Raw genomic sequence first — 19,694 nt, 5'->3', positions numbered from 1 at the left:
TAAAATTCTATCTTAATATTAAAAGCAGTAAATCACAATTGTCTAAAGTGGGGAAATATTAACTTAGATTTAAGTAACAATCTATGTCATGATTAAACTATATTCTTCACCATGGACATTTGCATACAAAAAACAAGGATAAAGGACTTTTTCATCTCATCAGTGGTGAAAAGAATCCCAGTGATGACTTTAAAAATATATATCCTTCATCATCGGTTCTTATCTTTTAGTCTTTGGCGCACACACACAAACAGATAAGTGAAGTAGTAATCTTTGCCCTCTGAGGCTGTTAATCATTCAGCTCTGATACCATGAAGGTGGAGGAGCTAAAAGCTTAAAGAGAGGACTCACTCCTCCATCACTGGTGAGACGACACGGTTGCTAAACGGTCCGAGGATTCGTCCAGAAACGCCAGCGAAATGAACGAAAGGAGCAGAATCCTGCTGTGGATCCGAGAATTCAACCCCAAACAGGTTTTCACCTGGTGAGTGAACAGAGGAGGCGAGAGGGGGAGACCAGCAGTCTGATTCAAAGTGGTTCAGTTACTTGTGTTTTATTTAGACTTTCAAGTGAATCAAAAGTTGGGGTTTTTTAAATGAAAAAGCTGCTGAATGGCACGGAGGCCGAGTAAACATTTTTCTAGCAGTTTTTTGAGGGGCCATTTAAGATCATATTATCTAGAAACTAAGTCCTTCAGGTGTGCAGCTCGGTTTACATAGACTGATGGATGCTTGTAGTCCCTAAACATATGCAGATCTCACAGATTCTGATATTTTATTTACAGCGTCTCACATATAAATTTCACATGAAATTAATTAAAACATTCCAAATCAGGTGAATGTTTTCACAGATATCGCTGCAGTCAAGCTTTGAACAGACAACTTTATGATTTGCCTTCATGTAGGAGACATCTGTAAATATTAGCTGTGAACAACAGCCTCACCAAAGGGCCAATGCTTGAACAATTTTCAAAAGGGCAAAATAAACCAAAGTCCAACATTTTTTTTCAAACTAAATGCAAATGACAGATTGAGGCTGAAAGATAAAAAGAAGTTATTCTTTAGCTCGACTTCATTAGTTATGCACAAGCAGTTTTCAAACCATTGTCTGTGGTTGGGCCACTGCTGTGTACAGCCAGGTCACTGTTGTAAGCCGGTACCCCTCTGCAGAGGGGCATAAACCTAAATGCTAAACCTAAATGACAAGTCTTAACTCAACATTTTAAAAACAAACAAATATTTTAAGATCCTGCAGCATTCAGTACAGCAGATTATTTTTTAAATAACATTTCTAAACTTATTTAGTCTTTTACTGTGCGTGTATGTGCCATGTCAGAGTTAACCCAAACCCTAATGTGGCATGGATGGTCTGCAGTAGGAAAACTTAAGAGAGCAGCCATTTTCAATTTATTTATTGATTTTAATTTGTGTTTTTGCTAAAGTTGTGTTTCATTTGCCTCCATATTTGTGGACCTGTGACACCACGGTTGCAGTGGGCTGCAGGCTGGATAATGAAGACTTTTCTAAAAATGTTATTCGCAGCATTTATGAATATTTAAATATCATCTATTTTAAACTTTATTTCCAGTGTTTCAGCACACATCTTTACATTTCTACTATTTTATTTTAAAGAGTCATAGGTTAAATTGTTGACTACAACTAATTTTTTTTTGTACTTACATTTTTTTGTCAAATACATTTTTAACATCAAATTATAAAACATAAAAAAACTTGCCTTTAAAGGAATAATGTGGCAGTTTACAACAGGAGATATGATTGATACCAAACTCTTATGTGGAACATAAAGTGAGTTGTGTTAGTTATACTGGGAAAACTCCATGTAGAAACCTCATCAACCAAACACCTTGTGTAAAGCAAGCTTTGCTCACAAACTCTTTAGAAAAGTGAAAAACACTTTGTATATACATGTTGAACAGCATCATCTGCCAGGCAGGAGGTTTCTCTTAAATCTGCTTACAGTGACTTCAAAAAGCAAAGCTGCCTGTTGTGCCTGTTGTTAAAGATCCGCTGCTCATCTCTCTCTCAGGCAGCTGGCCAAGACGTTGGCTATGGGTCAGGGGCTGGCGGGCCTCATCTGTGGCACAGCTATCACCTCCCAGTTCCTGGCCTCAAACTTTCACGTGAACACGCCCATGCTGCAGAGTTTCCTGAACTACCTCCTGCTGACTGTCACCTACACCACCATGCTGCTCTGCAGAACAGGTTACACCCGTGCTGAACACCTGAGATTAATGCTGAAATTTATGACATGCATAGCAACACTTCATGGCAGTAAAATTAAATCTTTATATGCCATATTACACATAAATACACAGAACACTTGATCAGTCTTTACTGGGATATTCAGAGGCAGGTTTTTCCAAACTGGGTGTTGTATTGTGATTAACAGAATGTGTAAAGTAATTGTGATGATAGAAATATTGTTTTGTGTTGCCCTTTGCAAACGGACTAGAAAAGTAAAGCGAGGTGGTTCTCTGACTAAAAATCTAAAATTTTCTTTGTAAATTTGTTGATTTGTTCTTCTAAGATTAGGACTGTCCTTTTCAGAAATTTGTGAGATTTTGTCTTGGATTTTTTTTGTAAATATGCAAATATATTTTGCTTTGCAGTGAGGCAGAGTGTCCTCAGGCTTGTTGCAGAAACAAACACATCAGTACTGAAGTTCAGGGGTGCTCCCCTTTAAAATGCAGGGGATGGCAATTTTTTACAGATTTTGAAGAGACGATGGTGGAAGTACTTGCTGCTCGGGCTGGTGGACGTGGAAGCAAACTACACTGTGGTTAAAGCGTACCAATACACCACCATCACCAGCATACAGGTGAGTAGACTTTCAAAATTTATTTCAGTGTGTTATGAAAGTGCCAAGATTACTAAGGGTGCAACCACTCCTTCAGTACATAATGTAACATAATATGCTCAATCGTATCAATCGATCACTATCAATCTTTCCTAAAATGGAAACACATGTCAGTAAATTGTAACTCAAAAGTCACAGCTGGATCAGAAGCGTTTTGGATGTTCCACACGGTAAATAATACAAATCAAATAATTCCATCAATTTGCTCCAAAAGGCACCACAAAAACTAGAAGTGTGGGGTTTGATCCAAAGAATCGATCGTATCAATACCAGCTGGCATTGGTGTTCAGTTCACTTCAGTATGTAGCCCACTAAACTGTGTTAAATTAATGAGTTGTCTTGAGGTTGAAACTGAAAGGTGTTTTGTCATTTTAACTAATTATTATGTAAAAGAAAAAATCAGAGTGAATTAGTGGTCATTAAAATTAGTTCAAAACAAATTAATTGATCCATCGCACACGTTATTGCACAGCTATCATTTCTGCCTCCAGCTGCTGGACTGCTTCGTGATCCCGGTCCTGATGGGTCTGAGCTGGTGGATTCTGAAGGCTCGCTACAGGCTGATCCACTCTGTCGCCGTCTGCATCTGTCTGCTCGGAGTGGGGGCCATGGTGGGAGCCGACCTGCTGGCTGGACGAGACCAGGGCTCCAGTAAGGAATTCTCCAAAGAGTTTACTCACTAATCAAATCCCTGATGGAAGACTATAAATTGTTTAATAAATCAAGTCCATGCAGGACACCAGTGAAAAAAAAACTTAACTTAGAGAACAGAGACGAATCCTAACACGTGAGTATTGATCTGATATCACTATCAGTGTTGGTATCTATCACTATTTGGATCAATCCACCCACCTCTACAAGACACAGAACAACACCAAGATGGTTACACTGAAAACACTCGAGACTTCATCATAAGCTTTTATTCTGTTTATGGAAAAATACAAGGAACACTTGGAAAGCTGGAAAACTGACTATGATGAGTTCAAAGACAATCTGGAAAATAGAAAGAGCTACACAGGTCATAGGTGGCTAATTGGAAACAGGTGATAATTACAAAAGAAGTAAAACTGAAAACATGGTAAAGAGGCCAGGAAGTGCAAAATAAAACAGGAAGTGACCTTAACCTTTATATGAATCCTAAATTATGACACATGTGATGTTTTGGATTTAAGTGAACGACTAAAGAAAAAATCCTTCACATATCAGGTAATTTTTAGATATAAAGACCTGTGTCAGTTTTATATTTTCAACTCCTGAGACCTTCTATTACAGAAAAAAGTTTAGATATGGTCGTGAAGGTGCGTTTTTCATCCAAACCACAGTGTTTTCCAACATGTGACACAAACCAAGTAGTGTAAGTGCCTAAACCTAACCAGGTAATAGACAAAAAAGTATAAACCAAATACATGTTTTACACTTAGCGATGGAAAAAATCAATGCAAAACATATAAGAAATAAAAAAAACTTTCTCTATGGTTATAAAACCAACAATACATCCCATTGCTACCACTTTTCCAACCTTTTGCTGACTTTTTGGTCTCTAATCTGGGATAAAAGCGTTTTCCAGCCTGTGCATGACATGCAGGGAAACCAACACTGAGGCAACATTAGCGTTCGTCTGATGATGTTGAACCTTAGCGATGATCTTGTTGTTCTCTCCTCAGCCTCAAACATCTTGTTGGGTGATGGTCTGGTGCTCCTCAGTGCTTCGCTGTATGCGGTGTCTAACGTGTGTCAGGAGTACACCGTGAAGAACCTGAGCAGGGTGGAGTTCCTGGGCATGGTCGGCCTTTTTGGCACAATCATCAGCACCATACAGATGTAAGTGTGTGTGACTGGCATCAGTTTTAGGACTCAGTGGACTTTGTGGTTTATCTGATGTTTCTGTTTTTATTTTTACTCAGGGTGATCCTGGAGCATAATGAAATTCCTGCCATCCAGTGGAGCTGGGAAGTCGGTGAGTACTGATCTGAATCAGGAACATTTTGAAGACAAAACAGGACTGCCGAAGCCTCCAGATGGTTACGCATGTTAACACATTATGAAACTATAAATATTTAAAGGAGCTATGGTACAGTCAACACAAATACTCCTAAGTGTATACTCTTTGGGACCTGAATAAACACAATATGTGTCAGAATAACTAATGCTTTAAACTATGAGAACATAAGGTTATGCACACTGAGATTTTCACAGTGAAAAAAATAACAAACTTTATTAATAAAAGCCAGAAGAAAAGAACAAAGCTGGTAGGAAAACCAATGTGTCACAACCAACTAATGCGACAAAACTAACTTAAAAAAATAATTCAAAACATAAAAGCACAAGAAAGGAGACACAAGGTCAATAATTCTTCAAGGAGGGCAAAAAGTAACAAAAAAAGAAAAGAAATGAGAAGAAAATGAAATTACAGGCAACTAAAATCTGATGTTCACAGCAGGGACCATGACAAAGGGGCAGAAATAATCTAACCCACATTCACAGAAACACAGTTCTTGTCTCGTTTGTCACATTTTCTCAGTGAAAGTTTGAAAAAACATTTTCTAAAAATCACAAAGCCACAGCATCACCCCTCATATTCATTATTTCAGTAACTTATCTTTGAGTGTATAAAGATGACTAATTTAGAGGTTTTATTAGACACTTTTGATCACCATGTTGGAGAAGTCGACCTGAGAAATAAAGAGATTTTTTCTTTCATGTTTGAGTTTTCTTTAATACTTAAATGAACTAACAGTGGTCATGTCTCTTCTCAGGACTGCTGTTCGCTGCCTATGCACTGTGTATGTATGCTCTGTACAGCTTCATGCCTATAGTGATAAAGCTAAGCAGCGCCACCTCCGTCAACCTCTCCCTGCTCACCGCTGACCTCTTCGGCCTCTTCTGTGGGATCTTCCTCTTCCACTACAACGTGAGTGCACACTCAGTTATTCTTACTTTATATATCTGACAGTCCTTTCCTTCAAACCGCCTCAAGAGGAAACTTGACCTGCACTTTAACACCCTCCCCACTGTTGGACTGTAAAAAACAATTTTAATCTTAGTAAAAAGCATCACATCGTCTGTCAATGTGTACAAGGTCATGACTACAGGATCTATCCAGTGTATTCCAGTATGTGATTCCTTCTCATTAGAGGGAACAATTTCACAATTTATGTTATTGGAAAAAGCCCACCATCAGCAGGAGCTGAAGTTTTATCAGTTTAATCAGTCTTCAAGTCTTCCCTCTGAACATCCAGCACCAGCATCATGCAACAGGAGGACTGATTATGATCTTTACCTTTACCCTAAGTTATGCATTTTTCCTACCATGGAAGACAGGCTCTGACAAGACTTAACTGCACATGACGTGGATACTTTCTTTGTCAGCAGCACAGACACTGAGAAAACACAATGAACGGCAATCAGTCAACTCTGGGTAAGGTATGTAGGTGTATGAACAGAGGCTTAGAACATTCAAATGAGAAAACACAAGATTTTCTGTAGTTTCTGGATTGAACAACATGTTTCACTGAAATGGTACGCAACCAACAGGGGCTAAAAAAATAAAGCCAAAACAAAGTGAAACGACTGTAGTTCCTCTCACAGCCAATTAAGGCTCACTGAAACATCAAGTTGTTACTTTGTTGCTAGTTTGCCACGTTCTCTTTTGAGATGATGCTTGAATTGTGCTTCTGCAGTGAATCCAATTAAGAGTCTAGAGCACTGTACACGCAAGTGGTCAGTGCCATTTCCAGCATTCATACCTGTGCAGGCTGCATTGACAGTGGTGTGAAGTTACACACCTGGGGATGTGCACGTCCTCAAAATTGCTAATAACACAGAGACAACAGGAATACTGAACACACATTAGATTTTTAATCTTTAGAGTGTGAAACTTTGAATAGATACAAAAATGATTTATTTGCCTTTCAACAGAGCTTTAATGTGTTTTCTAGTCAGGGTCAGATGAGAATCTTTAATGTCAGTTAATGACAGGACTTATTTCCAGCACACACACATATAAACACTGATTATCTCTTCCCACCCCGTCTTTGGGTCATAATGACCTGCTGAGTGTTATGCACGCTCAGAAGTGTTAATGAATAATAATGATAAAAGTTAAAATGTAACTCTGTGCTGTGTGTTCTCATGCAGAGCTCCATGCATGTATGCAGTTTGTGCATGTGTTGAATATGAATGTCTCTTTTGACCTGCCAGTGAATTTAAATGAGTCAGTTCCAGATGAGAGGTGGCACTGTATTCTCCTAATAAAACACTCACATTTTCTCATTAATAAGCATACTTACATTCTTTGTGTCAACATCTAAACTCCCATATTGTTTTTTCTTTAATTTAACCTTTATTTATACAGGTGAGACTTAAAGTCTCATTTACCAAAAAGACCTGTTCTTATTATTTACCATGAAGTTAAATCCTGCAATTAAACGTTAAACAGAGAAACTCATAAATGTGAACACAGATGTCCAGTGTCAGACTTTACACGGACATCATATTGCACATTCAGGATCAGAAATCCAAGTCAAATAAAAAGTTGTTTCGGATCCAGACTCGCCCCCTGCTGGTCATTGGAAAAGAATACTGTGTGCAGTTGGGCCAAACCCCAGCTCAGGTAAAATGTCATTCATAACTTGAACCCAATGAACTGGTTTTCCTTCTGCACTCCTTTTTTTAATGCAATTTGAACATTCACTTTCTGCTCCTGCTCAGTTCTCCGGCCTCTACATTGTTTCGCTGGTGGTCATCCTCATTGGCTTTGTCGCCTTCAACGCTGTTCCGACTCCCACCGCTGCCACAGACTCCAGCCCCTCGTCTTCACCTGCTGCTACCTGCGAGGAAGGCTGCTCTGAAAACCCTGTGGATGCTCAAGAGCTGCAGCCGACTGAAGACAGGAGGAAGAGGAGCACTTCAGGGCCAGAGCAGAGCTACGGCAGCACAGAGCTCGGCACTAGAATGTGATCAGCTGGTTTACAGTCTCCAAACATGTCGTATATGTATTTTTTACCAGTTATTTATTGAGTTTTGCTTCTTATATAACACATATGGTACATGTAAAAACACACAATACAGAAGTTCATGTAAAAAAAGATAAATAAAAGTGCAAATGCAAAAGAAAAGAGTGATTTAAATTTCAGCATTTACCTCTTTAAACACATTGTGTTTCACTGAGCCATACTGAAGGCTGTCTCAAATCCTAACATGTATCGTGAAGCTGCAGGAGGAGTGATAATCAGAGGTGCACAGGTGAGTCTTTCCTGATAATGTCTTCTTCTTTTTTTTTTTATAAAAGAGGCCCTGCACACAGGGAGTGCTTTTTATCTGTTATGATGATGTTTCAGTTAAGATTATTACATTTTCTACCCTCCACAATTTCTGTGTGTGTAATTCAAGAAAATGTGTGATATCCTTAAATTAAAAGGGTTCCTAAATATGACACATTGCAGTGTCACACCTGAGATCGTAAACCCGTTAACAAAACTATGATGAAGTGTATCAAATGTCAAATTTTACTGAGATCGGTTTAAGAAAGGACACCTTTGGATGGATGTTTCCCCTCTCCTCCTCATCTCTGGTGGGAGGGACTAATACAAAATCAGAGGAGGCAAGGAGAGGAGTCAAGGATTCAAGGGGAGGAGCTTGATGCTGTAAATTAGTATAAATATGCTGTGCTCACTTTGGACCCGACTTTAACATCTAAACATGATTCTAAAAAGTTATCCGGCTTGTAAAATTTAACCTTCAGAGTTTCAAGCAAATCAGACTGTTCCAGACCATCAATGCAGAGAGGATGTGTCTACAGTTCAAGACTTTTATCATATATTGAGTATTGTTTCACTATGTGGTTATAAATAGTTGAAATTACAAAAAAAACTTAAACTTTTTGATAAAAACTCATTGCTATTTCATCCCTGAAAAATTCTGGAAAAACATGTTTCTGAGTTTTCATAATTTAAAAAAAAAAAAAGTATGCCTGTTTTATTTATAAGGATCTACATAGACTTGCTCCACATCCTTTAAAGGAATTTATTAATCAAAAGTCAGATTGTGAAGTTGCACAAGGGCCACCGCTAGAGGGGAGTGTGGGGCAGTCTGTAGGTGCACAACATTTAGTCAATACAGGAGGTAAATGTTGGAATGGCTTACCGAAGGCAACAAAGGAGCGTTCCACATACACAGAATTTGAGGCACATATTAAAGTGATGGTGAACCAGGTCTGTGCTCACTGGGTTCAGATGTGCAGGTCTACATGAATGACGCTGAGTAGCCTAAACATGGTGGAGAGGATCCAGGTCTAAGCTGCAGCAGCTGGCAGAGTAATGAAAAACCACCAATGGCAAAACCCACAGTGAAATTCAAAAAGGGAAAAGCCAGTGGCACACAAGGAGCAAAAACACTAAATATACACAGAAGAGACTGAATAACGAGACACAAGTGGAAACAATTAACCACAGATAAAACCGATATGCTGGCAGAAAACCAGACAGCAGGAAAATAAAGACAGGAAGTAAAAGCAAAGGTGACATGCAATAGAAAACAAAGTCACCAAGTAATACAAGAAGTCCAAACTAGGAGGGAGTCTTTGTTCGAAGACCGCTGCAGGCCGCACCTTCATGAGACATCAGACTGGATTCAATCCTCTTATGTGACCCGCAGCAACAAGGGAGAGTGATGGGAGGCATCTTCCCAGTTAAACCAGTGAAAATGAGAAAAAAAACAAAAATGGAAAATAAAAATCCGTCATTACAATCTTCTTCTCTGGTTGGTAACTTCCTGCTCAAACCTCCTCAGCCGCCTCCTCCTGAGATCCTCAAGAGTCTCCTGGGTGATGTTCGGTTTCTCTTCGCCTGGTTTGTCCTGAAAAATTAAGTTGTAGCTAAATGTTTAATTTTTAAATATAATTTGGCTCAAATGTATCTAATTTATTTTATAAAATTAAGTATTAATTTTAGCAGTGAAAGAAGACTGTCACTTCTGCCTCTTGCCTCGATGTTTCAGACTGTTTCTGATGGCCAGCTCTATCTGCTCCTCCTCCGTCAGTCCTGAGATGTAGCTCTCAGAATAATCAGACGTGTGATCCTCCGCAGGTCGAGGCTCTTCAAAGTATTCTCGTCTGGTCCCGCTGTAGCCTGCGGGCACACATGTGCACTAAAATATTAAAGTTTCTAACTTGAGTTTAATTTTTAAATCTTGCAACGTTGGGTAAAAATGAAAAGGTTACAACACAGAAAATTAATAAAAATAAAAGTACTGAGTGTCTATAAACTCTATCCACTCAAATCATCTCAAACTGGTCTCCTGAACATAACTGCGAGTTTTACTCGAATGGCCTCCACAGTCACCAGATCTACAACATGAGAGTCACATCACTGATGTTTATTCAATTAAATTCAATTTTATTTATATAGCGCCAAATCACAACACAAGTCGCCTCAAGGCGCTTCATAGATACAGAGAAAAACCCAACAATCATATGACCCCCTATGAGCAGCACTTTGGCAACAGTGGGAAGGAAAAACTCCCTTTTAACAGGAAGAAACCTCCGGCAGAACCAGGCTCAGGGAGGGGCGGGGCCATCTGCTGCGACCGGTTGGGGTGAGAGAAGGAAGACAGGATAAAAGACATGCTGTGGAAGAGAGACAGAGGTTAATAACAGATATGATTCAATGCAGAGAGGTCTGTTAATACATAGTGAGTGAGAAAGGTGACTGGAAAGGAAAAACTCAATGCATCATGGGAATCCCCGGCAGCCTACGTCTATTGCAGCATAACTAAGGGAGGATTCAGGGTCACCTGGTCCAGCCCTAACTATATCCATATAACTATATTTCTCCAGGCTGGAGAAACTGATCAGGAGGGCTAGCTCTGTGGTCGGCATGAAGCTGGACACTCTGGTGACAGTGGCAGAGAAAAGGACATTAAAGAAACTGATGGACATTATGGACAATGCTGGGCATCCTCTGCACACGGCCATAAACAATCAGAAGAGTCTGTTCAGTGACAGGTTGCTTCTCCCAAAGACAAGAACTAACAGACTTAAAAACTCCTTTGTCCCACACGCCATCAGACTGTTTAACTCCTCTCTGGAGGGGAGAGGGAGGGGAAACAGGAGGACAAAGGAGGGGGGAACAACTAAGCTGTAGTGCCTCTTCACCTCACTGTGCAATACCTTTTGTGCAATACTTTTGTAAATAGTCAACAGTGCAATAGACTCAATACTTGAAATGTGCAATTCACTTGTATTTTTATTTTTTATTCCTATTTATTCTATTTATCCTCTTTGTATATTTTATTTATATTGTCTCTGTATTTATATATGTGTGTGTGTGTGTGTGTGTGTGTGTGTGTGTGTGTGTGTGTGTGTGTGTGTGTGTGTGTGTGTGTATATATATATATATATAATATTCTGTAACTCTGTAACTTCTGTCGGTGCTGTGCTTTTTTGGAAATCGAATTTCCCAGAGGAACCCACCCGAGGGATTGATAAAGTTCTATCTTATCTTATCTTATATGCTTTAGCAAAAAGGAAAGTTTGAAGCCTAATCTTGAAAGTAGAGATAGTGTCTGTCTCCTGAATCCAAACTGGAAGCTGGTTCCACAGAAGAGGGGCCTGAAAACTGAAGGCTCTGCCTCCCATTCTACTTTTAAATACTCTAGGAACAACAAGTAGGCCTGCAGAGCGAGAGCGAAGTGCTCTAATAGGGTGATATGGTACTACAAGGTCATTAAGATAAGATGGGGCCTGATTATTTAAGACCTTGTATGTGAGGAGCAGGATTTTGAATTCAATTCTGGATTTAACAGGAAGCCAATGAAGGGAAGCCAAAACAGGAGAAAGCAATCAATAAATAAGTCAATAAATATGTGACCTTAATTCTTCAGACTGCTGTGAAGGCAAAAAGGGTCCAAGACTGCAAGGTGCACATTCACTAATCTTAGGTTTGGCAGCGTTTTTAGGTAGATAAAGGTGAATGGCTTGATCAAGAATTGAGCTGCGGTTTGTGGAAGGCCTTCATGGGCACATGCGGTGGCTCCAGGGCCCGGCAGATCCTTGTGTACTAATGAGAAGTGAAGAAGTGAAAGAACTGAAAAAGGGGGAGGTTGGGTACGAAAACAAGAGCGAACAGCTTGTCATATATATTTAAGACCTGGAAGGGGTGTGTTTGGAGGCATGGTCCCACTCCTGAAATTCAGATAATTTATCTCCAATAATAAAGTGTTGAAGATAAATTGAGGCAACCTCATCATGGATCCTAAAGTGGTTCGTCTTTCAGAAAGTGGGCACCCAGGTTTTAAAAGCTGTACCAGAAAACTGAACAAACAGTCTTTCTCACTGGATTATTTCATATTCTATAAAACAGTGGATCCTTTATGTTTTCTATAACATTGCTGTTGTACCTGAAAAGCTGTAGTATGAACGCTGGCGTGAAGTAACTCCATCTGAAGATATCATATCTGATTGGAGAGAGAGAAAAGAGCATTTTCAGGTTCATATATAAGTATTAAAGATTTCTTTCACACAGGCTCACACAGTTAACAAATACAACATGCTGTAACTGCTAATGTGATGTTTGCTGATCATGACTGTGTAAAAAACACAATTTTATCATTTTGTTTTATTTGTTTGCAGAATGAAGAATTCATTCGCTACACAAACTGAAAAAGCAGCATTCAGACCTGCACATGCCTCCATGATGGTCTTCAGTGGACCCACAGTGTAGAGCTGACCCACCAGGACACCTGCCAGGTGGCCAACCAGAGAGGTCCTGAAAGAGAGCAGCAGGGAAAAAGACCATGATGATAAAATATCTGCTCAGTTTTAGATAAAAAAAGATGCTGCCTTCAAATCTACGCTTCAAAATCGATTTTGTTTTCTCAGTGATCATCTTGGACTGGAGCAGTCTCTCACCCAGGAGCGATTAGATAGATGAGCACCAGCTCCACCCAGCTAGCAAACTGATTGGACACCCGAATATTCATAACGTACGTCACACCACCGGGGTTGAAGTGGTTATTGACGATCTTCAGAGCAAACAAGACCCCTGCAAACAGATGTGGTTGTAAAATTAAGGAAGGAAAATGTTATAAATATCTCGTTATGATTAGTTGATTAATCATTTAGGTGAAAATATATATATTTAGTCCAAGAATGAAAATAATTCAGTTTCTCTGAGAGGAAGAAAAACAGCAAATCTTCTCATTTTAAAAGATGAAAGTTTCACCTTCTGGCAACGTATTATAGTTATTATGTTTAAATTAGTGTATTTAGCTTAATATAGACTATTTTTTACTTACTTATTTTATATATTTGTTTGATTTTATAACTTGGATTTATTGTGGCTGCAGGATTTTAAACATTCAACTACAAAATATTAATGGTGTTAATTAAGTAATTAATTAAGGTGTTGTCTACATATCTGTACCAGTGGCTGGGTACTCTTCCTTTGAAAGAGCCAAGAGCCTTCCTTTCCACTTCCTCCATGTAAAGGTTGGCTACAACAGGGGAGCCCATGGCACAGCCATGTTTTTGTCTGTAGAAGCCTTCGCTGTATTTGAAGTATGTTGTAGTAAGGCAGAGGTCTAACAGACTACAATGACCTGGATGACTGAGAACCTTCACAGACATGTTTAGTTCTGGTTCTTTACGTCTTGATGCATTCTCAATCATCCAGGAAAGAAAATCTCCAAAAGTTGATTGTGTTCATCTGGACGTAGCGTTTTGTGGGAGAAACGTTTCGTCACTCATCCAGGTGACGTCTTCAGACTCAGCTGACTGCAGGTTTCAATCTTATAAACAGCACATTTGCATAATGACTGAAACCAGCCCACTGAAGGAACAATGAGCAGGGAGGTCAGTTCCTTAATCTTAATTATGCAAATTCTCATGGTCATTGATCAACAACCACTGATCAATAACCATGAGTACCATTCACAGAGAGTTGGGGAATGGCTGCAATCACAGCATTGTAAGATGGTGACAGATGAACCCTTAGGCCCCCTCCTCGATTCAGAGATGGTCTTTCCCTTTTCACGTAAATGGCCTCCTTGACTCCGCCCTCAAACCAGCGTTCCTCCCTGTCCAGGATGTTACATCCTCATCATTGAAAGAGTGTCCACTGGCCTGTAGGTGTAAATAGACTGCAGAGTCCTGACGAGGTGGCTCTTCTGTGTTGTGCCATCCGCTTTGCCAGAGGTTGTTTGGTTTCCCTGATGTATAAATCCTGGCAATCCTCCTGCACTTAACAGCGTACACTATGTTACTCTGTTTGTGTCGGGGGACCCGATCCTTGGGGTGGACCAGTTTTGGCGCATGTTTTGGGGTTTAAAAGCCACAGAGACCCGGTGTTTAGAAAAAATGTGTCTCAACTGCTCCGATACTCCCGACACGGTTTAGAATTCTTATTGAGTGGATTGTAGTATATTATTATTTCTGTACTATGAGTTTCTTATAGTTTTTAAAAAAAATGTTTTTCTTTTGGCTTTGGCCTTTTTTCTCCTTTGTATATTTTATTGTTTTTAGATTTACGTTTTGTTTTTGTTTCTAGTTTTTTTTCTAGTTGATTCATTTTGTTCTTAAGTATTTTAGCTGTCTTTTATTCATCTTTGTTTTTGTATCTTTAACTTGTATGAGGTCATTAGGATCCTTGGTCTTAGTTGGTTTCTGTTAGTGTTTGAGTTTATTCACGTTTCACCAGTATCCACTTAAATGTTATTGTGGACAAGGTCACTAAACTAAACCCAGTCATATTCCAAGAGCACTGATCTAGAGGGGAGCTGCCCCAACAGGTGTGGTTGGTGGCCTGAAAGTGGGCCTGCAAGGTTACCCGGGTCTGCAGGGCAGGGTGGACATCTGGAGGACAGGGGCAGTCAGAATTTAGTGCCCTCACCCATCTGCATCCAAGCTCTGCACTGCCTACCGGGTACAACCCATAGGATCAGTGACTGGTCTATTTGAACAGAGAGCCAATCCAGACTTCCTGTATTGGGATGCTGGTTCCACAGATCAACACATTCAACTACCAAAATTTTACATTATACTTCAAAAGTTAATATTTAATCACGTCTAAAAAAATTTATGCTGATAATTTTGGTGTTGATGGATCACTCCTTCGCTTTTTTATTTAACAGTTACTTAAAGTACTTTTTTATCTTATCTTGTTATACATACATCTAGATTTTCTTCCTTTGAATCACTACTACTGCTGGGAGTTTGTACCTGAGAAGCCGACAGCACACTCTCTGCTGAAAGCCTGCACATATTCCAATAATGGATCAGAAGAATCCGTGCCCTCCATGAGCTTAATCATCAGCGCCTGCAGCAGCAGGTACACCAATCCAGTGAGCAGAAAGAAGACTGACAGCAGGTACAGGAACCAAGGTCCACCCAGACGTCGCTCCAGCCTGATGCCTTTCCACAGGAAGGACGCCATGTTGAAGTAAAGGTGCCAATCATCGATGTGATGCAGGGGGGACAGGAAGAGGCGTCGCCACTCTTTATTTCGGTACACCTGATCAAGGCTCATGCAAGCCTGGACACAAAGTAAAAACAGTCGTATGCTTTTGATTCTTTTTAATACATCAATAATGTGAATCCAAAATCATTGACAGGCGACTTTGAAGGCAGGATGCTTCAGCTGATGGTTCAGTATGAAGAATGCTCCTGCACACCTTTTATTATATTCGTCAGCAGAAAAACCATGAACAAAAACCAGTTTGTCAGTTCTGTTTGCAGCCATGCAGGTGTTGGCTGTCACAGAAGCACCGCCATGTGGGCTGTTTGTTTTTTTTAAATCCAGTTTCCTCTTTCTGTTGCTAAATTATTCAACAAAATTCTCGCCTGTCTCTCTGTTTAAAGGCTCACCTCAGGGTTTTTCCATTTTTTGTTCAGACTCGTTGTTTCATCATTAAAGACATGATTCTCTTCAACCGGGAAGATAATCTTCAATTTTTATGACTTAATTATATATTTTTGCCTGTCATCCGAATGCCTGCCATTTTCTGGTTCTCCTGCTTATTACTAATAAAAACAACTTCTGATTCTGAAGAAAGTCAGTCTAAGATGCAATCGCTGCACTCAACGTTTTGTTCATGAACTAATTATAAAACGACAGGTTAATTTCTGTCCCAACAGGTACACTTTAAGTAGCAGAGAGGTGCTGCTATCAAATGTCATTGGTTAACTGATCATCAGCAAGTGAGAGTTGGACTTGTGTTTTAGCCACAGGACCCAGGCACCTTACAGTCATTGACTAGAGACCATGAACTTTTCTGTACACTAAAGTATTCTAGGGTCATATGTGAGACCATCTGTCAGACGTCTAAAGCTTTGGGTCATGCAACGGGACAATGATCCCAACACAACAAAGCAACAAAAGAAAAGAATCAAGGTGCTGCAATAAACCAGTCAAAGTCTAGACCTCATCCTAAATAAAAGGCTGTGGCTGAGACCTTTAGAGAGATGTGTGTAAATAAACACCTCAAATTCTCAGTAAGTCTATGCCAGGGTGCTGGAAAGGAGAGTTTGTCCGCCAGTCAAACCTCAGATACAGGAGGAACAATGCGGTTTTCGTCCTGGTCGTGGAACACTGGACCAGCTCTTTATGCTCTCAAGGATACTTGAGGGTGCATGGGAGTTTGCCCAACCAGTCTACATGTGTTTTGTGGACTTGGAGAAGGCATTCAACCGTGTCCCTCAGGGTGTCCTGTGGGAGGTGATACGGGAGTATGGGGTGTCTGGCCCATTGCTACGGCCATTCAATGATGTCTGAGGGCGTCTGCCACCCACTGGCAGGGGAAGTGATGGTGGTGGTGCGGGGGGGGGGGGGGGGTGTAGCCCTCCATACATTGGAGGGCCTGAGATGTCCCTAGAGAGGTGGCGTCTGATACCTGACCTGACATATAGACACAAACAATCAGGCACACACAGATACGACCCCCCCACCCCTCCAATGCACACATATGCAAATACTCAGCACTCACCCAACGTGGAGACAGACATAAATAGACATAAATCTATATAATATAATATAATGTTACAGTGGGGAGTTACCTTCAGTGGTGGAGCAGGAGGAAACACGTACAGGTACACATTGAATCCCAGGACAGCCAGGGTGATGGCTGGGATGTTTCCCGGACCCTCCTGGAACAGCTGGACAAGCAGGAGCAGGAGGCCTGCCTGGAAACCCCTCTGCATGCTGAAAGCTGAGGTTTAAAGGAACTGTTGACATGACAGATAAAGACAGACAACAATTCACAGTTCAGGCCAATTTAGACTCACCAATTAACCAGACCTATGCATGCATGTCTTTGGACTGTGGGAGGAAGCCCGAGTACCCAGAGAGAACCCACACAGGCCAGAGATTACACAGACAGCACCGGCAGGCCGGTGGATTCAACCTTACTGTGTGGCACTAACCACTGCGTGGTTAGTAACAAAACTATACAGCAGAAAAATAAAGTTTCACGGGATTGTTTTACTTTGTCGACAGCGCTACTCTGTCGGAAGATGTGACTATCAAACAAACATGGACAATGAAAAGTAAAATTGATTGTATTACCACCGACTATATAATTCACACTTATAAACACAAACAAACAAAAACCATCCAGCCAAAAGAGAATATTACAGTTTTTGTTTCAAACCTTTTATTAAAAACTAGTATGTGTCAAAACTTCTTTCTCACAGCAGCAATACTGAAGGGACCATTTCATGTAATCACATCACAGTCTGAATGATGAAAAAACACAATTTATCCCATTACAGATGCTCCTAACAGATGTCCACTCTTTTGCTGTTATTGTCACTGAGACATTTTTAGATCGACAATTTTTAAAAAAATTAAAAACATGCTAGTAACATCTTTTGGCGTTTGACAAAATTAATTGCAATTAAACATTAAACAATGAGTGAGCATAGTCATGATTTGGGGGAAAAGCACGCGCCCACGCACGTGCAGAGTGGGGTTGGTTCAGTTGGGGGATGATACACGCCATAACATTAGTATTTAAGTCTTTAGCTAACTTCTAAAAGAGCTCAGTGCTGCAGGCAGAGCTCTCCACTGGTCATGCGCCGCACAGCCTCAAAGATCTCCCTGCACCCTTAGGTGGATGTGCAAGAACAAACAGAGTGAGACTGTCAAACCTAAGTGAGCAAATGGACATGTTTAGAGTTTGATAATCAGATATAACATTATAATAACTGTGTGCTGAAAGACGCTCAAATACACATTCTCTTGAGCATTTATCTGCACTCCTTTAGCTCCCTAAATGTTGAAATGTTAATGTTTCTTTTTCACAGATGAGTCACTTTATTTCATTATTTCATGAACTAAATGACAAAGACGGGGTCTATCTAATAATATCTAAAAAACAAACAAACCAACAAACCAACAGAAAAATGTTTAGCATCTAGGCTTGTATAGACCTGTGCATCACGAGATTAGCGGTGCCCACAGTTACAGCCAAACCTTCACTTTTTCACATAATGTAAACATGAATCTGCAGTCTTTAGACTCAGCAGTGTCTGCTCCTCGTCCTCATTATTTCTCTTTTAATAAGAATCAGCAGGATCTGAACAAACTTACAGGTCAACTCAGTGCCGTCTGGCGATGTGTTTGTTTATGCATGCTTTGGGTCGGGCGCACACTTCTGTGGGTCTGTCTGCGCGCTCCCGCCGGGGGACGAAAATCGAAAGTGATACCTCAGAGGAGAACGACCCCGCGCAATAAATTAATAAACAAATAGCAGCACAAACAGTTTGATTGCCGGTGGGCAATAAATCCATCAGCGGGCAACACGTCACCCTCGGTATGTTTGCACAGCGAGATTTCATTGGCTGAGGACGGAGCTGGGCTTTAGAGACGATCTGAAACGCATCCGTGTAAATCCTGCGCCGTGGATGCTTATATCCTATTCCATCCTTCCATAATTACATTTCTATTAAAATATATGAGTTTGTAAAGAACAGCTAACAAACACAAAGCTCTGCAGCATGTGATAACTAACCGCTCTGAGCCCAGGGCGAAGTGGGTTACGTTTCTGTGATGTGGATTCACTTACCCTAACACCGCTGATCAGGATAACCGACCACACTAGGCTGGTTGTTAACTTGCTAAGTTAACCCAGGTTTCTCCTGCGCGTTCACGGGAAAGGGTGGCACTGTGGCACATCATCAATCTAAAAGTGGGCGTTTCACTTTACTTCACCCTGCTGTTTATTTCTAAGGTGACGGCAGCTCGGAAGCTTTAAACTATGCTACATAGTTTAAATGCTACTACAACAATGCTAGTGCTAGCGGCGCTAACGGCTGCAGATAGGAAGATACTGCCAGCACCGGAAACGTGGTCGTCATCTCCGAGCATGAAGTAAGGAGAGCCTTCAAGAGAGTGAACACCAGGAAAGCAGCAGGACCAGACGGCATCCCAGGTCGTATCCTAAGAGACTGCGCATACCAGCTAGCTCCTGTGTTCACTGAGATATTCAACATCTCTTTATCTCAGTCGGTGATCCCCACATGCTTCAAAGAGTCCATCATTGTTCCTGTCCCGAAGAAACCCCACCCTGCTTCTCTCAATGACTATCGCCCTGTAGCCCTCACCTCAGTAGTGATGAAGTGCTTTGAACGCCTGGTCAGAGACTTCATCATTTCTTCACTACCAGACACACTGGACCCACTACAGTTCGCTTACCGTCCAAATCGTTCCACAGACGATGCCATCTCTCATCTCCTCCACACATCACTCACTCACTTGGACACTAGAAGGGGGAATTATGTTAAAATGCTCTTCATAGACTACAGCTCTGCATTTAACACCATAATT

General features: G+C 40.7%; 2 protein-coding genes across 5 annotated transcripts; one reads left to right on the top strand and one right to left on the bottom strand.

The window, feature by feature from the left end:
- Nucleotides 1-419: 419 nt before the first annotated feature.
- On the top strand, nt 420-7,836 carry slc35f2l (info solute carrier family 35 member F2, like; the record flags this gene model as incomplete). Its single annotated transcript, XM_082504133.1, has 8 exons — nt 420-484; nt 2,047-2,222; nt 2,711-2,838; nt 3,369-3,528; nt 4,542-4,698; nt 4,782-4,834; nt 5,634-5,788; nt 7,588-7,836. The coding sequence occupies 8 exons, from the start codon at nt 420-422 to the stop codon at nt 7,834-7,836; spliced, it is 1,143 nt and encodes a 380-aa protein (XP_082360259.1).
- Nucleotides 7,837-7,870: 34 nt separating this feature from the next.
- LOC309687777 (rhomboid-related protein 4-like) lies at nt 7,871-19,275 on the bottom strand. 4 transcript variants are annotated; one of them, XM_082502963.1, is made up of 8 exons: nt 18,934-19,238; nt 16,925-17,076; nt 15,092-15,404; nt 12,785-12,917; nt 12,553-12,641; nt 12,274-12,330; nt 9,861-10,004; nt 7,871-9,732 (listed from the first exon to the last, which is right to left on the bottom strand). In XM_082502963.1, exons 2-8 carry the CDS (start codon nt 17,066-17,068, stop codon nt 9,686-9,688), a joined length of 927 nt encoding a protein of 308 aa, XP_082359089.1. In that variant the 5' UTR covers nt 17,069-17,076; nt 18,934-19,238; the 3' UTR covers nt 7,871-9,685. The 4 variants fall into 4 exon arrangements, with proteins under 4 accessions (XP_082359089.1, XP_082359087.1, XP_082359088.1 ...); XM_082502961.1 differs by having other exon boundaries at nt 16,925-17,092; nt 18,934-19,236; XM_082502962.1 differs by lacking the exon at nt 18,934-19,238 and adding an exon at nt 18,459-18,902 and having other exon boundaries at nt 16,925-17,092.
- Nucleotides 19,276-19,694: the final 419 nt, after the last annotated feature.

The sequence above is a fragment of the Aulonocara stuartgranti genome (genome assembly GCF_965226115.1).
Source record: "Aulonocara stuartgranti genome assembly, chromosome: 14".
NCBI classification, from domain to species: Eukaryota; Metazoa; Chordata; class Actinopteri; order Cichliformes; family Cichlidae; genus Aulonocara; species Aulonocara stuartgranti.
The sequence above is the reverse complement of the archived record's forward strand: the minus strand, read 5'-3'. Positions and strand labels throughout refer to the sequence as shown.

Coding starts and splice junctions, on each gene's coding strand:
- LOC309687777 (XM_082502963.1), bottom strand. CDS start 17,068: ATGCAGAGGGGTTTCCAGGCAGGCCTCCTGCTCCTGCTTGTCCAGCTG. Junction 15,405..16,924: donor CTCCTGCTCCACCACTGAAG/GTAACTCCCCAC, acceptor CTTTGTGTCCAG/GCTTGCATGAGCCTTGATCA. Junction 12,642..12,784: donor ATCTATCTAATCGCTCCTGG/GTGAGAGACTGC, acceptor GCTCTCTTTCAG/GACCTCTCTGGTTGGCCACC.